Raw genomic sequence first — 23101 nt, forward strand, 5'->3', positions numbered from 1 at the left:
TTACTAAATTCCGATAATAGGTTTTCAAATGGTGAACATTAGAATTTTTCAATACTTCAGCCAATCACATTGCGATTGACTACCGCCATGATTGGAAACGATGACGTAGTTGTCACTGGGACTCGATACACGGAGAAAAAAATTCCAGAAAAATTACTGTGGTAGCACGGTAGAATAGGTTCATTTGGACGCACCCGGAAAAATTTCCGTGCCAGCACCGGAATTTCTACCGTGCGTTTAAATTACTACCGTAATTTTTCCATGGTCCGTCCAAACGAATCCATTTTACCGTTCTGGCGCAGTAATTTTTTTGGAATTTTTTCTCCGCGTATGATAGTTAATATCGCTCTTCATTTGACAAAATTATCGGTTCATCACTGCAATGAACATTGCTCAAAATATCGCACATAACGGTTCTCCAACTATCGCGCACAATATCGTTAAAATCATCGCAGTAAATATCGTCATAATTATCGTACCATCGCCGTTTTCAATCATGGCGGCATGGCGGGAACTTGCCACGATATGATAGAGTAAATCATTGAAAAATTCGTACGCTCACTAATCAAAAATTCATTATTGTAATTTCATAATTCTTATGCCATTAAATTACTGATTTTCCATTCTATATTTTCTCACAATTTGTAAACAAGGTGCTGGCGTCAATTTGTGAATCGCAGGAGATAAGATGACACAGAAGAAACTGTTCTTAATCGCGAATGTCCAGAAAATTCGCTAGGTTTTTCCATGAAATTTTTCCATACGTGTGCATCTACCTTATATTCATTCAATTCAACTGCACGAGAGGTTCAAAGGGGACTGAGCACTTCAAACTTACGTACCCCCCCAATGTCCAATATGTAATTACCTTTAAACAGAGAATTCTAGGCAATCCGCTGGGAATCTCCGATTGGAAATGTCATGGCTATATAATCACTGCTAAATATGCCATTGAATCCGATTTGCATAACGTATCAGCTTGAAATGCGGAACACCGCCCATTTTCTAGAATCGAATGCGCAGTTTACAATTTCCCGGATGGAGTACTGATGATACCATGGGCTTCTGGGCAGTGCTTCTATCTTCGGTAGTTTTGAGTCGCTGCGTACAATCAGAGCGTGTCGTGGAAAAGTTCATTCGTGATTATTATGATGCTGAAAATATTCATCATATCAATGCTTTCGGATGTTGGGATGACATGGGTGAGTCCATTGCATTGTCGTACACGGAGAGAATATAAAATTGAAAATTACTATGCGCACGTAAATAAAACTTGAAAATTTTATTTACTTTAACCGAACTTTTGCGACGTGAAATTCATTTTTTTACGAATTAACGTAAATTAGTATTTTTCACAGATAAAACTGGATAAAATGTACGGACGAAAAAATAAATTTTTAAAGTGTTTGAAAGGGGGAGAGAATATTTTTTTAAAACTCCCACCAAGTGAACGTTGATTCTGTACCTACTAACGATTCTGATACTAATGAAAAAAAAAAATTATTTTCATCTGGAGCCCCAGGCTGTCAGATCTTGGATTTTTCCAGAGGGAAAGTCGACTTTCAGCAAAATCGATTTTTTTCGCCGAGTGAACGTTGATTCCGATGATTCAAGTGACGGGCTATTCAGAACTCTCAGCAGTATTTGGGAAAAGTAAAAAATAAAATAAAAATTCTTCACCTGGGGCCAAAAGTGTCATATCTTGGATTTTTTCAGGGGAAAAGTCGACTTTCGGCAAAGTCGAATTTTTTCCCCGAGTGAACGTTGATTCCGATGATTCATGCGACAGGCTATTCAGAACCCTCAAAAGTATTTGGAAAAACTAAAAAATAAAAATTTTAATTCTCACCTGGAGCCCCAGGGTGTCAGATTGGTCCGGACAATTCTCAAATTCAGCAAATGCAAATGCTACCATCACCTCTTAAATATGATTCAATATCGCTCTTCGGAAAATTTTTCCCCTAAACAGCCCATTGAATTTCAATCTTTTTCGAACAGTGCATTAATTTCTATTCTCCTTAGATGCATCGGAATTTTCACGGAAGCTGATGAGCCTGGATAATGCTGTATTGTACACTCCCATATCTCCGCACGTGAATTTACATAGAATTCTTAAAGTGAATTATCATTACATCGGAGTAGTTTTGGATTACGATTGCCCGATGAGTGACTTCATACTTGATAAGGTTGTCTTTTTGTGTGGATGAATAACTCAGTAAATACATGCAACAAGAAAATTCTAATTATTGATGAGGAAGAAATAAAAAGAATAAATCACAAATTAACAATTTCCTAAAATTAATATTATTCTGACAGTTTTCGAAAGAGCTAGTGTTCAACGAGTCTTACTTTTGGCTACTCCTCACCAATTCATCATCACCGCCGAATGATGTATTGCAGAAACTACCGCTCACTGTTGAATCTGAGCTGAGTGTTGCGACTAGTAGTGGTAATTCCTTCGAGTTGTGGGATGCCTACAATCCCAGTTACTCTCACGGTGGTGTCTTAAATGTTACGTACAAGGGCCGTTGGAATCCTGAGGATGGCTTGAAGAACGAACTCAATCAGTACAAATACGAAAGACGGAGTAATTTTAATTTACTACCTCTGAACTGGTCCATTGTGGTACGTTCGCTGTCTGTCTTGCTCAGGAACTCCAGTTCTGTTGCTCATTTATCTTATTCGTTTTTACTTTTTTCAATAACAATTGCATGATCCAAGGGTACACGGACGAAAAAATATAATAGAAAAATCTATCAAATTCGTTAGAAAATTCTATTGAATTTCTACTGAACAGTTCTATTAGTTTTGGCCGATTCTATTGAAATGTTCAATTGAAAATATTCAGTAGAAAAAGTCAATAGAATTCAATTTTTCTATATAACTTATTCTATTGAGATATTTTCTATAGAATTTCCTTGGCTCAAATTTACTAAGTTTTTCGTTTGATTTTCTTGATGAGAAGAAAAGAAAAATAGAATGAAAAAAACTTAGAAAATTTGAGTCGAGCAAATTCTATAGAAAATATATGAAAAGAATAAGTTATATAGAAAAATCGAATTCTGTTGACTTTTTCTATTGAATGTTTTCTATTGAACATGTCAATAGAATTTTCTGACCAATTCGGTAGGTTTTTCTATTAAATATTTTCATGCGTGCAATTTTTGCATGCATAGATATTTCTTTCTTACCCAACGAATCGTAAAATATCCTTCACAAACAGGTATTTTTTCATTGAATTGCATCTCGCCCCACAATTTTCTTGATAATTTTTATCCAACTTTTCTCTCGGTATAAAAAATTATTCATATATAGCATGAGGCATTAGGTACCTTATCGTGAATAATGTACATTATAGAATCGTATGAAACAGATCATGACTAGTTGTTTGTTAGCTGAGAAGTCATCCAGCTTCTGATCTCGAACTTTATCTCACGACACCTGTGAATCGACATCTGGATACCATGTCTCGATATCATTACGCTCTTGTGCTGCACTTGAGAGACTTCTTCAATTTTACGTGAGTGACATCAGTATTCAAATGCTAGGGTTGAATAAAGTTGACGTATGTGAACCTTTACCTTCTTATATCTTATTCTGAACAATGGTCCATTTGGCGCTGTCCACGCCTATGGCTACTTCCTTCGATCCTTCTTCTCCTCCAGAACTCCAGAATTTTTTAAAACAATTAAAATTTTCCCGAAGCCAGATAAATTCAGTAGCGAAGCGGTCAGCCGGGTCAAGTTGATTTTGACTATTGGCCAGTTTTTGACGAATATCTCGGAATCTAATAGAGATAGAAAAATTTTTGTTATGATTTTTTTGATCGAGCCAACTGAGGGTTATAAAAAAGGTCATGATCAAAATTTTGCTATCTCCCTTAGACTCTGAGATATTCATAAAAAATGGCCAAAAGTCAAAATCGACTTAACCCGGTTTACCTCTTCGCTACTGAATTTGGATCATTATCCTGCTCTGAATGAAGTAGTCTACCTGCATCCAAGGTCCATATCAAACTAATCACTTTCGATATTGAGTTCTGTTAGGGCTACTCCCTGGGTTCTTTTAAACTGGAGATAAATCTCACCGTGGGCAGATACTGGAATCCGCACTGAGAGAAAAAATTAGTTTTGCCAAAAAATTATATGCTCCCCTGGAAAGATCTTTCGTCGTCTTCAATTTATCTTCAATCAATTTACTTGTTGGAAAAAGAGAAAGTTTCCATCAAAACACGATAATTTTACGAGAAAACTACAATTTTCTTGCCAAAAACTGTGTTATTGGTAAAACCAAATAATTTCGATTTGGAAAAAAAAATCTGTCCACAGTATAAATCTATGGAGTTCTCTCAGATCAAATAACTGTCGTACAACAGATTATATTTTCTTTTGCCAACAGGAAATTGAATTTTTGTGAACGATATTAAATTTCCCCTCTAGTACATCTGTATCACTCCATCAAATATTCTCACGTGAAACATAGGTTTTCGGCAAAGCTTTTTTTTCTCACTGCGCTGGCGTAGTTGATAGAAATAGAGGTGTTTATTTATTCAAACTAACTCATAATTATCCAGAAGAGATAATTACGGGAAGATACAAAAATAATCCAAAATAAATGTCAACTCGATTTAGACTTGACGACTGAACTTCCGAATATTCGCGAGTCCAGCTTATATAATAATTGTCCGTGTCACGTTACGACACTGGTAAACAGTGTTGCACATGAACGCTGATTTAGTCAAAGAATAACTGAAGTGAGCTGTCCTGGATTTATCGTTCAACTTCTGCACTTTTGTAAATAAATTATTACTCAATATTACAACACAATTTTGGGACATAACAGTTATTCTCTCGTAAGCCAGGATAAATCTGCAAATTCACGAGTCCTGGGGCTACTTAGTGAACGGTACGTTTGGTGGCTTGATAGGCGCTTTGATGAAGGGACAGGCAGATGCCAGTGTCTCATCATACCAGTACAAGCTGGAGAGAATGGATGTGGTCGATTATCTCGTCGAAACGTTGAATGTCAAACTTCGTTTTTTCTTCCGTCACCCCAGGAGTAATGATCTGCAGAATAATTTCTTGAAGCCCTTCGCTATTCATCTCTGGTGGGTGATAATAGCTGTTGGTTTTTTTTACTGGGGTATCATGGTCATTCTGAAGAAATTTGAAATATATTATGAGAGGATTGAGGAGAATGAGAATACCGTATCTTCGACTGCCCTGACTACTATTGCTGCGATTAGTCAACAAGGTACGAACTGGAGGGTAACAAAAAATAGTATATTTCATGGCGAGTGCCATGGGGCTTTTCACTTGCGTGGAGTTGGCGAGTGACTGGCCAACCACGCGAGTAAAAAAACCCCATAGCACTAACCGTGAACGATATTTCTCCGTAGTGATTTTCACTTTTATGAGTTTGGGGAAGGACTAATACCAATCCCTGGACGTGGAAAAGTGAAGATCAGTACTTAAAAAATAGTATATTTCGATATGATTGCGGGAAAGTGTTTTTGGGCTCGTGGGAGGTTTATAGCACGAGCCGAAGGCGAGTGATATAATCCCACGAGTCTAAAAACACTTTTCCCGCGAGTATTGAACCTTATTTTTCATCACAATATGTGGGAAGTGGGGTTTTGCGCAGGCGGAGCGTGCGTAAAATGTCACTTTACACACAGCATGATGAAAAATAATTGTCACTTGCTCCCCGGCTGGGTGCCACTGGTAGGAGTGAGTTGGAGTGGGTGTGACTCATTAGGGGTTGAACCAACAACTTCCCGATTAAGGATGTTTAGCCAGTGTCGGTAACTTGTCGGCCAATGTGTTTTTATTCATGGTCAAGGAAAATTCTGTAATTTTTTCGACTGACAGCAGAACATTTGAAACTAACTTTTTTAACGCTAAAAAAAATTAATTGCAATAGTCACGGCAGAAATGAATAAACTAACTTTTCCGTATACACGGGCTCTTATGAAATTCAGGTTCAAATTCATAATTCACCTATTAGAAGACTCTAAAAGTAGGAATAAAAATAGAAAAAAAAGTGAGATTCATTTAATCTTCGGCCCAAAAAAAATAAAATCATCTTTTATTAAATTCCATGTTTCTAACAGGATTGAGTACTCCACCGACGATAACTTCCGGTCGCCTGGTATTTTTCTCACTGTTCTTGTGGACTCTTCTCCTGTTTCAATTTTACTCAGCCAGTATTGTTGGCTCGCTGTTGGCGCCTCCGCAGAGATGGATCACAACTCTGGACAATCTAACCGATAGTAATCTAGAATGCGTTGTCGAAGATATGCCCTATATGGTTGATTACTTCGCAGTGAGTTATGATCACACGAATGAAAAAATTTCATAGGAAAACAATTCAACAAAATTCCATTTATCCATACAGCTTATTCTATGGAGATATTTTCTATGGAATTTCCTCGGCTGAAATTTCCTGTTTTTTTGTTTGATTTTCTTGATAAAAGAAAAAGAAGAAAAGAAAAATAGAATTTTTAAAAACTGAGAATATTTGAGCCGAGGAAATTCTGCAGAAAATATCTGATGAGAATACACGGAGAGAAATATTCAAGAAAAATTACGGAACATTTCACGTAATCCGCAAGCGAGAATCGTTTTCAGTGAATTTCTATAGGAATATAAGATTATAAATCTGAAACGTTCAGTAAATTTTCGGGTCTGTCACCGAAAAAATACGAAAAAGTCACGTAATTTTTCTGGAAGTTGTAAAATCTAACAGAAACTTCAAGACTTATTATGCCTCAGAACATGAAAATTCTTGGATGTTTAANTTGTTTACGAATTTTTACGAAAAGTTCCGGAAAAATTACGGAACGTGTTATTAAAATCTCCCCCTCACGGCGACTCATGGCTAGCCGTGAGGCATCGGACGGATGAGTAGTTTTTACGGAACAGATCGTAGAATTTACGTGACGATTGACACTTTTTATTGAATTTTACTTCGCTCCCAGATTACGTTTCGAAACGTAATTTTTACGTCTTTTTTCTGGTAATTTTTATTGAATATTTCTCTCCGTGTAGGTTACATAGAAAAATCGAAGTCTGTTGCGTTTATCTATTGAACACTTCAATAGAAACCCAATAGAATTTTTTAACGAATTCGCTAGGTTTTTCCATTGAATTTTTTCGTGCGTTCTACTTTTGTTCCTTTGAATATTTGACATACGTCTATTTTTCAGACTACAGCAAATCCTCACACCAAAAAGTTGTTCGAACGTAAGATCAAAGCAACCAAGAAAAAACCCAAGGGAAGCTATATGCCCGCAATTGAAGGAATACAGCGTGTACGTGAAGGTGGATTCGCATTCCATATAAATGTTGCAGCGGGGTATAAAATAATTGAGGTATGATACGATTTATTTTCGGAAGCAAAAAAGAATGGGCAATGAGATGCGATGAGACAACAAGACCTCTCGTTTTCTAGGATACATTCAAAGAAAATGAAATATGCGAATTACAACAGATTGACATGGTGGGCCAATGTCTAACATCTATGGTAACAGCGAAACATTCACCTTTCAACGAGATGTTCACATGGAGGTGAGTTAAGATTAAAGATTGTAGGCGCACTTTTCAAAATTTTTAGCTGAAATTTATGGCATTTTTCAAAAATTTTCATCACATTTTTGTTGCACTGGAATTTCGTCGTTAAAAAATCAGAATTTCATGAATTTCATTCTATGTATAATAATATAATCTCTCTAAATTATAAAAATCAAAATCGTCTTCTGATAATAAAAATTTGCTACTCGAAATTAAGACTTCACATTAGGAGTCACGAGGGTCAGAATAAGGGTCACAGGGGTCAGATTAAGGGTCATATGGGTTAGGTTAAGGGTCACGAATAGCAGATTAAGGGTCCCAATCTGACAAGTGTCAGAGGAAGGGTCAAGAGGGTCAGATTAAGAGTCACACGAATCAGAGTAAGGGTCACAAGGGCCGGATTAAGGGTCACAGGGGTCAGATTAACTGTCATAAGGGTCAAAATAAGGGTCATATGGGTCAAGTTAAGGGTCACGAGTGGCAGATTAAGGATCACAAAGGGGTCATATGGGGATTGGCGAGCGGAGCGAGCAGGGGGCGTAGCCCCCTAGTGTATGTATAATAACATCCATCAAAAACTATTGATTTTATTTCCTACACATTTTTAAAGAGAAAAACTAATCTTTTATCGAATGTTTCAACATTTTCTGTTTGACTTTTCAATACATCACTCCAATGGAGTAACTTTTTAATTAATGTATAACGTTTTTCGCTCATCTAGCGTAAGAAAAGCTGTGGAAAGCGGTCTAACAAAGAGACTCGATCGAGTTTGGAATCAGCAATGTCCACAATGTCCAAAAAGCTACAGCTCCAAACCGACTCCCGTCTCAATGCAGCAGTTCAGTCCAGCGATTTTTCTTCTTCTCATCGGATTCGGTTCCTCTTTCTTAATATTGCTAATCGAATATTTGCACTATTGGAAGTGCAGCGACTACCTTTCGAATGTTGAGGACACCAACTCTGTGGCCGGCACGGATGGTACCGAAGAGGAGCAGTCCTACATGGTCGAGGGTTTCCACGTTGCCGACGATGGACAAGCAGTAATTTTCTAAATGCAAAGATTTTCTATTATCAGAACTATTTTTTCTGACAAAGTCATGAAGTTGAAGTGCGAAAATTCTGGAAATGCCATTTTTGTTCCGAAATAAACTGCGATTGTGGACATTTTTAATATTCACTGGAATTAGCAATCGGCAAGGCTAGATTCCTACTTACTCAGCAGTCGGAGCTGACGTTGAAGCATAGAGCTCTATTGTCCATTGTTGGAACATGAAGCATTGATTTATTCGCAGTGCAGACCATTGTTAAATGAATTCACAAAATCAACCGCAAGCAGCCGGGATGTTGGTGCTTTCATTAGGGCCTTTTCCTGTCAAATTTGATATTATTTTTTTCAATTTGTCATATGTCCCAATTTATCAGCTGTTAAATTTTCATATTACCATAAATGATTTGCTCACTTTCTAATTCCTATGTTCACAGAATAAGATTTTAATCATAATTACAATTCAATTCCGTCTGCAATGTTTGTTGATACTATGGTAGAGGTGAATGTTCACACTGTTATCAATTTTTAGTTAGTTCACACAGTAATTCAATTAATCTGTTGTCCATCTCATCAATATAATCCCGCGCTTAGAATATTGTCATCTCCTGTTTTCAGCACCAAATTAAAAATTAAAACTTCATTTGGAATATTGAGTCACATTCTTGTTATTCACATCAGAAATTTTGTATTTGAATATTAATATTATTTGTTCAAAGTGGAAAAATCGATCATCAATTTCACTATATTGCGTTCAGATTCTCCTATCTTTAACGTAAAAAATGTGAGATAATCTTGTAATTCTAGTTATTGTCATCAACTCTGTTCGGAGAAAACCTTAGTACACGCTCTATTAATAAAGGTGAATTATTCTATTTTCCTCTGATTGCATGATTGCATGATTATATGTGGTCGTCCGCATGAAAAGGGACCACTTTGGCACTATTGGAGTTATGTATATGCCGATAATCTTGATCTGATTCTGCAAATTTAGAACCAAAAATGAACTTGATAGCGTTTACGCTATCACGACGTTATAGACGATCGAAAAAATAATTTAACATGGGTTTAAATGGGAGTTGGCAAGAGAAAAACGTGAATATCTCGGAAAATAGAATCGACAAAATGGTCCCTTTTCATGCGGACGTCCACATATGATTGCATTTAAGAATTATCGTAAATTGGTCCAGGTATTTTACGAGGATATTTTGGGTTCTGAGATTTTTTTCTGGCAGATTTTATTACTGACAGTTCGATTAATTATTTATGTAATTCAATATTCCTTTTTTCAATTAATTGTTTAGAATCATTTTCGTCGCAAAAAACAATATGATCGATCGAAAACATGTTGTTTTTCAATAGAAACGTTCAAACGAAACTATTTCATAGAAAAAATCGACACAAGTCACTTTCCCTATACAACTTATTCTATTCCCTACAGAAATTGCTCAGCTCAACTTTTCTCAGTTTTTTCGTTTCATTTTTTTTACGAAAAGAGAAAAATAATCAACCGGAAAAATCTTGAAAAATCCATGTCTGGCAGTATAAGATTTCTGAATAGAAGAAAGCAGAAATTCTCCTGACTTTTTCCATAAAAAACATCCATTGTTCATTTTCGAAAAACAGCATATGAACGAATTTGCCATATTTTCTGAAATTGTTTCGTGTATCGAATACTTGGATTTCCTCAATATCACCCAAGCACTCGCTGTCCAGAAACCAATAGTCTACTCTGAAAGATCAAGAATACCCCCCAAATATTTTCCAAAATATCCAAGCCTGAACCACCTCGACAAAACCAAACTTGTTGAATGCCCTAATCTCCACCCATCCTCTCCAATTCCTCTGTTAAAGCGTAAAACAACCTACGACTACCCCTCCCCGTTTCCATTACGTCAATCCTCCGGATGATTCCCCATTTAAACAATAACAAAACTAAAAAAAAATAGTTGCCAGCCTAGGTGACAAGGCAGTCCATTGAAATTATTTATACCCAGCAAAGAAACTCCGCTCGATGACCCGCTACACGCCTAGCGTCAATAATCGATCTCCTCTTTTGTTTTCAATCTATTTAAAAAATACAAGGCTCATTATATCTTAAAGCAATCGTTATAAATCCATCGAATGTAATCAACCATTGAGAATGTTCATGTGCGACTGACTCCACGTAAAGAACATATACAATGAAATATAAAGCACCTTGTAAAGAAAACTGGTCACACACTGGGTGCAAAGTGTTAGTGGAAAGCATCTCACGTATTTCTCGAGTTACGTGAGATGGGTTTGTTTAGTCATGAATGCATCCCAGCAGCCGCCCCCTCAGCAACCAGTGATCCCACTGAACAATTGATGCATTGGTATTTCTGATGTCTCCTTTTGTCCGAATTGTAATGCTCACTCGTGAGCCCCTTCCACACCACTCTACAGTGACTACTCACAAGTCGTTTCAACAGGCATTCTCTAGGATTAGGGCAAAATCAGAATCGCATGACTAAATGGCCCCGAAATTTTTGCACTCATTAGATTGAGGCGATAGGGAAACCGATGGGGGGACAAAATCGAGGCGACTTCAGGAAAAGGTCAGATTTATTCGGCTTACTCGCAGGTAAGTGGCAATGAGTGATGACGTTTGAGGGAACAACCACGAAAAAATTTAGTAGAAACATCTAGCGCTGAGAAATTCTATTGAATTTATATCGGAGTTATTTGGTCGAAATTTTCCACAATGTTAGAATTCTATTGAACGACTATATAGTGGGCTTCGTCCCCTGCTCACTTCGCTCGCCATACACGGCGGGGGGAAGGGAGGCGCCATACACGCCCCGCCTCCCCGCTCGCTTCGCTCGCCCCCCTCCCCCCGATAGATAATCTCCGATAGAAAAGACGCAAAAAATAAATAGAATTTTGTATCGTGACGACTTCAGGAAACGGTCAGAATTATTCGGTTGACTCGCAGGTAAGTGACAATGAGTGATGACGTTTGAGGGAACACCCACGATGAAATTTAGTAGACATATGTAGCGCTGAGAAATTCTATTGAATTTATATCGGAGTCATTTGGTCGAAATTTCCCATAACATTAGAATTCTATTGAACGACGAGTGGGCTTCGTCCCCTGCTCACTTCGCTCGCCAGATACGGTGGGGGGCGCCATACTCCCCCGCTCGCATCGCCCCCCCCCCCCACCGATAAATAATCTCCAATAGAAAAGACGTAAAAAACAAATAGAATTTTCATACAATTATAACAAAACTTCAACGAAATTTTTATAGATTTCCAATAGAAATTCAATAGAATTCATTAGAGAAAGCGTTAGGTTTTTCTATTAAATTGTTTCACGCGTAAAATGAGGTAAAAATAAATTGCAAAACAAATCAATACGATCATTTTTAAGATGAGTAAGACATCATTCTCTTACGATTGGGTTGGAGGTGATTGCAGGATGTCATCTGTTCTGTGTAATTATTTATGCATTTAATATTAGGTTTCAGTACGAGAAAGCAGTACGAGACTACATGAAAGATTAATATTTTTTTTCGGAATGGGGTGTCCTTAAAATGTCAAGGAAAGTAGAAATAAGAAGATGATGTTATTTCTATCTTTTGTCTGAAGGTTTACTTCTGCATAAGTTCTGAATTTACTCATTCATTACGACAATACCTGATTCATGATCCACTGGGTCGAAGATTTGAGTGTTTCCAGGTATTTTATCACGTCTTGACGACAATTTATTTCTTGAGCTGAGAATTCTAGGGAATTCTTGTCCCAAACGATTTCACATACGAAAAAATTTCATAGAAAAACCTAGCGAATTCGCTTAAAAATTCTATTAGGTTTTCGTTCATTATATTAAAGAAGTGAATGAATAAAAAAAATATTGAAGAGTTCCGCAGCTTTACTCCGCGTTTTTTTCATAAAAATTGTCCAATAAAAACAATTTTATGAAAAAAAATTTCTATTCACAACTTTCCTACAAGACTTCCTCGTCATAAATTTTCAAGTTTTTCGAATGTATTTCTTTCGGCCAAAAAATTCAGTCGAGGAATTCACATAGAAAATATCTCAATAGAAAAAATTCTACTGAAAAAAAAAATCCATTGATTTTCACTATAAAATATTCAGTATTGAAGAAAGCGCAAAGAAACAATTTTTTTCCGTATTGTCCTCGACTAATTCGACTGAAGAAATTCGTTTCTTGATATTAGGGTGTTTTTCTCTCAGTACATTTCGATGTATGTGTCATGAAGTGGAATCAACGAATGAATACATGAAATTCCACGACAAAAGTCAGACACGGTTGAAAAGAGAAGGAAAAGCCCTCTATACTACCCCCTTCCTCAATGGATCAATACCACCAACTTCGTGACGCGGACGTGACGTAGTTCGAGGCAAACCGTACATACGATAGAAGGGTAACATGCAGTTAGGAAGTCGAGGGACCACTGGCCGCGGTTCAAGGACTCTTAGGGGTGATTAGGGCGGCGAGGGGGAGGAATAGAGGTGAAAGCGCGTGGATTTAGTGCACGTTTGGTCAGACGGGGGGATGTGTTGCTGTACGAAGTACAGTGTTGTACGCCCATGAAACGATGCAAGATTGATAATGCTGCGTTGAGACTGGATTGAATGTTTAATGGGGCTAAAAAGTCAATTTTTGAGTGAGAGCGGTGGAAAGTTGAGGATTTGTAATGATTCAATTTATTATTGATGGAGTTTGTAGCGGACGAAGTTATGACTGGCAATCGTGGGAAGGGCATATAGGTTTATTAAAAATAGTATGAGGTGAAGATGAAATGTGCATAATTCATGATTCAGGGGGCGTTTTCACGACATCAATTTGGACATGAATTCGTATCTGGGAATGAATTCCGACATGAATCCATATCTGGGGAGGAATTCATGTCGAGAATTCACGTCTGCACATTATGTCTGGTTTATGTCCGGACAGGAACTCGGGGTGGAACATAAATATGCGTCAGGACATACATTTATGTCTGGACAGGCCATTTAGTCGTTTGAGCATGAATTGAGGTATAGACAGGAACTTATGTCCGGACATGAGTTCAAGTCTGAACATGAATTTATGTCTGGGGATGAATTCCTGCCGGACAGGAACTCGGGGCAGAAAATACATATGTATCAGGACGTGAATTTATGTCTGGACAGACCATTTAGTCGTTTGAGCACAAATTGAGGTATAGATAGGAACTTATTTCCGACATGAGTTCAAGTCTGGACATAAATTTATGTCTGGGGATGAATTCCTGTCGGGAATTCACGGCTGGACATGAGGTTATGATTGATTCATGTCAGATACGAAATATTGTGGAAACTTTATTTTGTATTTGAACATAAATTCCTGTCTGGGACAGGCCTTATGGTCGTTTGAGTAGGAATGAAAATCTAGACAGGAACTTATGTCTTGATATGAGTTCAAGTCCGGATATGAATTTCTACTTAAAAATGAATATATATCTGAACATAAGTGTATGACAGCGCCTAAATGTACGCCTGAACATGAATTTAAAATTACGAAAATCCACAGTTACACTTGCATTAAAACACATCAGCTCCAATATTATTCAATTCCAAATAGTTAATTTTCCTCTCCTATTTTCGGCCGTTTTCACAAACTAAATCCAACTTTTTTGAGGCAAGGAATTACCTTTGGTTACCACAAGAACTCGTTGATTATACCTCCTCTCAACCCACATTCTAGGTATACCCCGAGGCATGTTTACGAGGAAACCCTTTCAACGAATTGTGTTTGGTTCTCCCGGCTCCCAATTGGCTACCCTGAAAGAAAAGACATTCACTGCTGAAAAAAATAATCACTAGAGAAGAAGAAAGGAATAATACATAATGCCCTGCAATTTTGAAACTCTGAAGAAACTTTCCACCGCATCTTGCATTCATTCGCATCGAAAGCCGTTGCGATTGATCCTCGCCCCTTTTTCCTTCATCGTCTTTGAAGAATCAACAGAGTAACTCTCTCATAGTTCCCATTCTATTGACAGTTGTCGAACTTTCCTGACGCCACTACCAACTTTCCTGTGATACCCAGCACTCGAAAGATATTTTACCGCCGATTCAGCAGAATCTCCTTCCACACATAATGAAGGATCGTCTGGAAGACATGGGAGATGTTGGTGACACCTCAACTCACGACTGATGACCCATGCAATGCGCAATCAAAGTCGATGACGCCCTCACCTGCTGCCTCCTGGTGGCATCCCCTGCATCGACAATCCCACACCTTCGTAAAAAATACATTTCCAATGATCACCAGTAACAGATGGACATAAGCATTATCACAGTTCCAATTATCAGAGTGCAGATGGTATTTTGTCCTCTCCAAGTTGATCACCGTCGGTCACAGGGGGCTGAGAGCTAGGGGCTTGATGTTGCATACCAGGTAGGTGGTTGTGACTCCAATTTCGGTCACTCCGGTGGCAAGGAACCTCCTCCCTTCCCCCTCGTTTCGTTCAATACGCGCGCGCGCGTTTCACGGCATCACCCACCTCGTTCAAGCTGTGAACAGTGCCGCCACAGCTCTCGTAAGGGATGCCCGTGATTTGTGTTTTTTTTTTCCCTCCATTCCCTCCGGCATTATTTCCCAACAAGTGTAAAAATAGTTGATTGCACCCGGCCAATTGCTAAAATAAATCATTGGCCATTTGGGGTGAAAATTTAGCTACATAACGAGCATGACGACGAATTGGGATAGCTAATCGTCTGAATAAGTCCAGTGTTGTGAGGGGCACAAAGTAAACATTGTATTGTAAAAATTAATTTACAGCTGATTGTGATTTTGGATAATCAATCATCATCAACTGGTTACTGTGATTGGTGGCTGTCAGTGTGTGGTAAAACCGGAGGGCTTGTTTGTGCTGCTACTGTTGTGTGGCAGTTTTGCAGGTCGATGTTGTTGGAAAGTGCGAAAGGTCACGGGGGTTACGTGGTGATCTCTCATTATACGTTTATAGAGAGTAACCCGAGACATCGTTATCGGTAACCGTCACGATTGACGTCTTAATTGCTCTAGAAATCCATCGGTACTGAGTAATGATCTTTTACGAAGGCTCGGACAGCCCCTAACAGCCCCTGATTATATCCACTGATTGGTGGCTCGGTTAAACCCTCAACAGTGAAGAGGAAGATGAGAGAGACATTCGGCGAGTGTTGTGACGTGGTGAATATACAGTTCGTGTTGGCAGGGTCAGGGTGTCTCGGGGGCTCATTCTCCTCTCAACAACTCAACCGATCCTCGTAACCTTATTCTCGGGGCTTTTCACATCCACACACCCCTCCCATTTTCCGTGCCATCTCTCTTGGTCTCTCGCACTTCCTCGGATCTTATCACTTCTATTTTCCCTGCATATATTCTTGCCTGTATTATTCTCACCCACTTGTATTTTTCCACTTTCTTATCTCTCGAGGGCCACTCGGAGACACCCATTGGCTGTGACTGAACCACAACTTTATTCATATTTTCTTCTCTTTGCTCCAGAGTGAGGGAACATTCACTCGTCCAGGATGTGATGATTGACAATGCTGACGGCGCTGATTAGACTAATTTTGTTCCTAGATGATTAGCGAAGAGTTGAATAGTGATCAGAGGACTTAATCTAATCGTTGATAAGTTAACAATATTTGTAAAAAGTTATGAACCAAACAATGATAATGCTCATCCGATGACTGTGACTAGATAGCGCGAGCTGCTTCGTGACTTACAATAAATCACTGCACCCGTAGTTGCCCCCCGCCCCCGCCCTCTCTCTGAGTTTCCTTAGAAACCTAGGTAACAAATGTGAAGAACATTCGCTTATCGAAGGAGAACCAGCTGGCAACGGTGAATTGGCGATAATGTAGTGTGTTGAATCGTCATGACTGCTGGTGAATTGATCTCACGAACACACGTTGAGCATGATGTTGTGAGTAATGCGCAATGATTGTAGACATCAACACAGCGATAGGACAGTCGTCGCAGATTGCGACGAGTTGGAGACAACTTATCATATCTCACATGACTGATTTGTTCATCTGCCGAGCAACGATGAGCACTGTTGTTGCTACATTGATGATGATGATACGCATAAGAAGTGGTGCAACAAGCCAATGACATCCCGACGAGCCGGGGGCGAGGGGTCAAAGGCACCTCCGAGTCCCTCGAGCAGTGGGTCAGAGGACAATGGCTTCGTAAATCGTCCTCGTGTCGCCGGTCTCTACCTCAATAATCTAAATCTCGATTATTCAACCAGATCCGATGAGCCTGGTACAAGTACGAAGTTGAGCACTGCCGATGTTATATTATCATCGTCTTCCTCATCATCATCATTCTCAACTTCATCACCACTGTCAACACCACCGTCATCAGCAGCAGCACTGTCGTCGTCGAGATTAGCTGATACAACCAGAAGGATAAGATCTGTGGGACGTGGTAGACGTAGATGTTGGGAGGTGGGTGGTGATGTTAGGGAGGGGGAGCACAGGGATACAAGGAGTAGAATGGATGAGGAATCTACGAGACACTCGGACGACTCGTCGAGATTATCTCCATTATCGCCAAGTGGTTACGAGGTCTTTGATCAGGATGACAGTTCGGAGAGGACTATTAGACAGTTTCCTAATGAGGATTCGGAGCCTGATATTGCTTTTGATGCTGACGTAGGTGATAGAGGGAGTGGGAGGAGCAATATGGGAGAGTCGCCAAGTATTTCGGCTATGTTTCCACGGTGTAATCCGAGGTCTGAGGATGACAATAATGATGATGATGATGGTGATGATCTTCCGAGGAGGATTGATGATGGTGATAACGGAAAGGGACAGGACAGGGAGATTGATGAGGATGTGCACAAGGGTAAGACGCGTTTTCGATCTCAGGACAGCACACGGCTTAGGCCACCGCTTGTTGGCACCGCTGGTACTTCAGCTGATTCGGGCACGGGGGATTCAGCCAGTGCTGAGATACAGGCTGATACACTTGGTACACATTTACAAGCACTGGCCGATGATATTCTTGAGGACAAAAGTGCTGATCCTACAACACCGGATAATAATGTTGGTACTGGTAATGTGATCAGTGGTCAAGGAAGTGTCAGTGGTTATGCGGGAACTAAGAATAGCAAGCACAGTGTTAAACCGTTTACGAAGGAGAGCCTTGATAGACTCGAGAACAGAACTATTCAGCTTGTCAGGGACTATGGTTTTCAACCTAGGAGAAAAACATCCGTTGAGGATGGTGCTATACTTCCACACAAGTTTGAGCCATTTCCGTCCAATCTGTATGGAAGACCACTCGAGGAGATTGATAACTTTATCTATGACGAAGTAAGTGATGGATTTCATTGCGATTATTTTTTTGATGTAGTGGGGATTCGTTTGTGCAGTGAGCACGTCATTGCAAACCTCAATTGCTTTTTCATAATGGCATTTTCCGGAAATGGAGAAAAATTGTGGATTCAGATATTTGAATAATGAACCAAGTTTCCGTAATGCCGATGCATCAGGGAAATAATTCTGTTTTCCTTTACCTGAGGGAAACGAATTTTATCGCTTTATCTGACCGAATTGAGCCAATAGAGTATTGCAATTATCGGATTCGGAATTTTTCATTTGTCGGATATGAATTTTCCAGCGGGTTAATCCGGTAATTCCGTTGGAATATTAGAATTCTTTCGCTGAATGTGAGGCATTCACATTCGCGGGGGTAATCTAGTTTTTCGATGAATCGGTGAAGTGGAATATACGAATTAAATGAGATCTGTCGTATCGCGGAGGGAAATCTTGGGATGAAAAAACCTGTCCAACTGACTTACCAGCAGTTCCTTCAACGTCAGAATTGCTCAATTTTTCATCATGGCTCTATTGTAGTCGGGATTGTACTCCTCTCTTTTTCTCATTCTTTCATATCTTTTTTTTTTAACTGGGGAACAGTGGGAGCTAAATGGGGATAGCAAAGTACGAAAAGCATCGGTGCAGCTTTTTTGCACACTATTCATACCTTTCCAATATCTCTTTTTTTCACGTTGTTCCAATTTATCCCTGATTCATCTTTATAATTATGGACTGGAGTTACGGAAATAGTGTTGAGGTTTAATTTGCTTCGTTACGAGTTCGTTAGGGAATGATGCTGGGGTGAAAAAGAGTTGGTAATTTAATTGTGTCATTGGCGGATCGAGATATTCTGCGGGGGTGAGCCGGGGGTACTTGCTTTGGCGAGGGACTTTCTTTGAAGATTTCTTTCTGAAATGAAGTATGTGAATATACTGGAAGGGGTGCGAAAGGTCTCAACTTTACAAATAGACTTTTAATGACGCTGGATTTTCAATCAGATGTGTAGTTAAACCTTGAGTGTTCGCACCCCTCCACCGAACGTATCTGGTCGCGCGTTAAGCGCAGCGCCGTCGCGTGTACTTTACGATTTCATGAAAAAAAAAAGTTGAAGAAAATCACTTATTCCTCGTTTACAGGGGAATTTCGAACCTTCAATGGATAGGAAATAGCGATCTAAGAGAAAAATAGTCATTAGATAAATCCAGAACTCGATTTCCTTTGGTGTAAAACTTTGACATTTTGAGGTTAAACACGGGAAATTTCGGCGAGTCGAGTTTTCAAAAGATTGTAATAATTTAATGGCGCAAGTATGGCTCAAAAAAAAATTATCAATTCATTTGATATAATTGAAAGTAGGAATTCAAATTTTTCTGGATTTTTCACTCCCAAAGTTTTTGTGTAAAAATAAAAAATAAAAAATCAACGGCGCTAAGCTCATTGCGCGCCCACTGGAGGGTTCATTCGGGTTCGAACTCTGCGTATTCGAGGACACCCAAGTATTTTTTACAGTTTGGTATCGACCGCACTAGAGATTCAAGCATTTTCAATCATCAAATTTGTCAATTAAAATACGTAAGAAAAATTTCCCGAACTACTTGGATATCCGTGAAACAAGGTAAGGTAAATGATCTTGTGCTCGTGTAGCTGCACGGAGAGAAATATTCAAGAAAAATTACGGAACATTTCACGTAATCCGCAAGCGAGAATCGTTTTCAGTGAATTTCTATAGGAATATAAGAGAATAAATCTGAAACGTTCAGTAAATTTTCGGGTCTGTCACCGAAAAAATACGAAAAAGCCACGTAATTTTGCTGGAAGTTGTAAAATCTAACAGAAACTTCAAGACTTATTATGCCTCAGAACATGAAAATTCTTGGATGTTTAAGCATTTTTACGAAAAGTTCCGGACAAATTACGGAACGTGTTGTTAAAATCTCCCCCTCACGGTGACTCATGGCTAGCCGTGAGGCGTCGGGCGGATGAGTAATTTTTACGGAACAGATCGTAGAATTTACGTGACGATTGCCACTTTTTATTGAATTTTACTTCGCTCCCAGATTACGTTTCGAAACGTAATTTTTACGTCTTTTTTCTGGTAATTTTTATTGAATATTTCTCTCCGTGTGAGGTGAACACATCATTAGTCCGATATTTCAATTGAAATGAGTATAAAGATGCAATGTTTTAAATTAGTTATCAGAAAGTAAAAACTTCAGAATTAGGATTCACTTACATTAATCATGATAATGACTATTTTTTAATAAATAATCGTCCATAAGCGTGGAAAGTCCCATGTCCCTATCCTCGTCTCGTGATTTGAATGATATGGAAAGTTTATACCCGAACTTATTACATCGTGAGTATCCTATTTGCGATAAAACAATCTTCAAAAATATCTCGAGGCACAAAATTATATTTCAATTGGACAGTCCAAATTTTTAAATGATTTTTTCACCCATTCAGTCCATAACCAGTTGACAGTTGATTGCAAAACGAGCATAGGATCAATACCATTTCCATTGTACCTATTTTTTTAATTGCCGACATTTCAGTGAAATATTAAGATATTACTATGACTTATATATTTTTATTAATTTATTTGACTATTATAACGAAGATATCAACATTTAAAAATAGTCAGTTTCTTAACTTGCGACTTGACAATTCACTCTATCGTCGCACCAGTTGCTGTGAATGAATCTCTCTCTTTTGTCTATAACTTGCCTCATCAACTAAAAATAATAACTCCAATCGTATTTCACTTTTCACAGTTTCTTGAGACTGTCAAAATGATTAAAATATCATAGCTCGCAACATCTGAACGAGCGTAGGTACATTTACCTCATTATTTTTTCGAGTGCACTGATAGAATGATTCGTTAACTATTAACGAATGGTAGAGTTACATATGACCAAATGAATATTCGTTAATAGTTAACGAATGGTTCACTTGAATGGTGAAAGTCAAGTGAAACAAGGCTCCTGAAATATACATTCGTTAACTATTAACGAATGAACATTTGGTGGGACCGAATAGACCCCAACCTCCAACCAAAATCCATTCGTTACCAATAACTAATCCTTTCTATCAGTGTGCGCCTTGGATTTTCGGGCGCACGACAATAACTTTCGAAAAATTAAAAATCACTAGCGACAATTCCATAATTATCACCTGGATAGCCTCAAAATAAGTCATCATCCTTGACCCCAAGGGAAAATCTTCCGCTTTGTTTGTGCCGCATTGGAGTAGTCCATGGTGTTAAAAGCCCCCCTTCGTACAATACAAACAAAGGTAGAACGAAAGTGTGTATGTGTGAGAGAAGAGGGGGCCTAAGGATATAAACTGCATAGCGCCATACGAGGCGTCACGCCATTCAGAGAGTCACATCGGAAATGCGTGTGAAGGGGAAAACGTATATACTCCCTCGGTTGCCTCATTTTATCCCATCGGCTCCCCCCCCCCCCCCCCCCCCCCCCCCCCCGCCCCCCCCCCCCCCCCCCCCCCCCCCCCCCCCCCCCCNCCTATCACCGCCGGTTTGTTGGATGGAGATGAAGCCTATGTACGGGAAAATCATGTGCAACCGATATAATGCCATTGGCGCTTTCCAGAATCCATGACATTATATTCTATGTGTCACACGCTGTGACTCTTGGCCATTCGCTAAAAGGTTTTATCGACGCTTGGCACGAAATATATTTCGCAATTTTATGCAAAGATATTCGTTGGGTGGGAATAAGAAAAAATCGAGGGGAAGAAAAATTGGGAATAAATTTTTTGTGAGACTTATGGACTGTTGTACGGTTTGCAGGGGTTGGCTTGGTATTGTGGATGATAAATTAGAGAGGATTTTGGATGTGAATATTGGAGATAGAGTGCATGATGGCATTATACGTTTCAGTTTTTAATAGAGTAAACTAGGGGGCTACGTCCACTGCTCGCTCCGCTCGCCAACCCTTATATGGCCCTCATAATCCTTATTCTGACCCTTGTGACCCTTAATCTGACACATATAAACCTTAATCTGGCCCGTGTGACCCTTAATCTGACGTTCACGACCCTTAATCTAACGCTCGTTACCCGTATTCTGTCTCTCGTGAGCCATTCTGACCCTCATTATATCCCTCGTGACCCTTAATCTAACCCACATGAACCTTAATTTGACCCTTAAGTTGGCCCTTGTAACTTTTAATCTGACCCTCACGACCCTTAATCTGACCTTTATGACCCATAGTCTGACTTTCGTGACCCTCATTCTGACCCTCATTATAGCCCTCGTGACCCTTAATCCGACTCTTGCAACTCTTAATCTGACCCTCACGACCCTTAATCTGTCCCTGATTCTGACCCTCATTATACCCCTCGTGACCCTTAATCTGACCCTCACGACCCTTAATCTGACCCTTGCAACTCTTAATCTGACCCTCACGACCCTTAATCTAACCCCTTTGCCCCTTATTTTGACCCTCATGACCCTTATTTTGACACTTGTGACCTTTATTCTGATCCTTGTGATCCTTAAGTGTAGAGTCTTAATTTCGAGTACCAAATTTTTATCATCAGAAGTCGATTTGGATTTTTATAATATAAAGAGATTTCAAAAGTTTGGACATTTTTTTTAACAGAGGAAAAGATGTTCTTGCTTTCAGAATGAAGGGTATCCAAGCACTTTGGCTATTTTTTCTCCAGTGAAATGCTATTATAATTTCGTAGTCGAACATCAGAGCCTTGATTTGAGCCCCATTCAAATCTACCTTTCCATACATTTTACAATGATTTTATTAGTTAAACTTTGCCTGAGCCGTTAGACGACATCCTAAAAATCAGATAAAAAATCAGAAGGTTTACTTTTGCCGGAAGATTGGCGAAATCATAATGGAATACACAATTCGAGTTAACAGACCCATGAAATTGTTATAAATTGATGAATTTAATCAGTAATTTTGATAAATTAATACATTTTCAAGAAAATTAATAAATACTTCATTTTGAAACGGACTACCTATACGCCCCTTTCTCCATAAAACGGAAGAACTGCCAAGCCCGTAACGCAATCTGCGCCTAGAAATGCATGAAATTCCCAAGTCAATGAAAATGCACCATCAACAGTTGAAATCAATACCACAACTCCTCACCTCCTCGCCCCCCCCCCCCC

General features: G+C 39.1%; 1 protein-coding gene across 1 annotated transcript; it reads left to right on the forward strand.

The window, feature by feature from the left end:
• Nucleotides 1-1055: 1055 nt before the first annotated feature.
• On the forward strand, nt 1056-9051 carry LOC107041759 (ionotropic receptor 75a). Its single transcript, XM_029126373.1, has 9 exons — nt 1056-1202; nt 2023-2186; nt 2317-2625; nt 3396-3520; nt 4862-5253; nt 6113-6324; nt 7208-7372; nt 7453-7568; nt 8293-9051. Exons 1-9 carry the CDS (start codon nt 1058-1060, stop codon nt 8621-8623), a joined length of 1959 nt encoding a protein of 652 aa, XP_028982206.1. The 5' UTR covers nt 1056-1057; the 3' UTR covers nt 8624-9051.
• Nucleotides 9052-23101: the final 14050 nt, after the last annotated feature.

The sequence above is a fragment of the Diachasma alloeum genome, unplaced genomic scaffold, assembly GCF_001412515.2.
Source record: "Diachasma alloeum isolate Michigan unplaced genomic scaffold, Dall2.0 Dall_scaffold_00379, whole genome shotgun sequence".
In the NCBI taxonomy this organism is placed as follows: Eukaryota; Metazoa; Arthropoda; class Insecta; order Hymenoptera; family Braconidae; genus Diachasma; species Diachasma alloeum.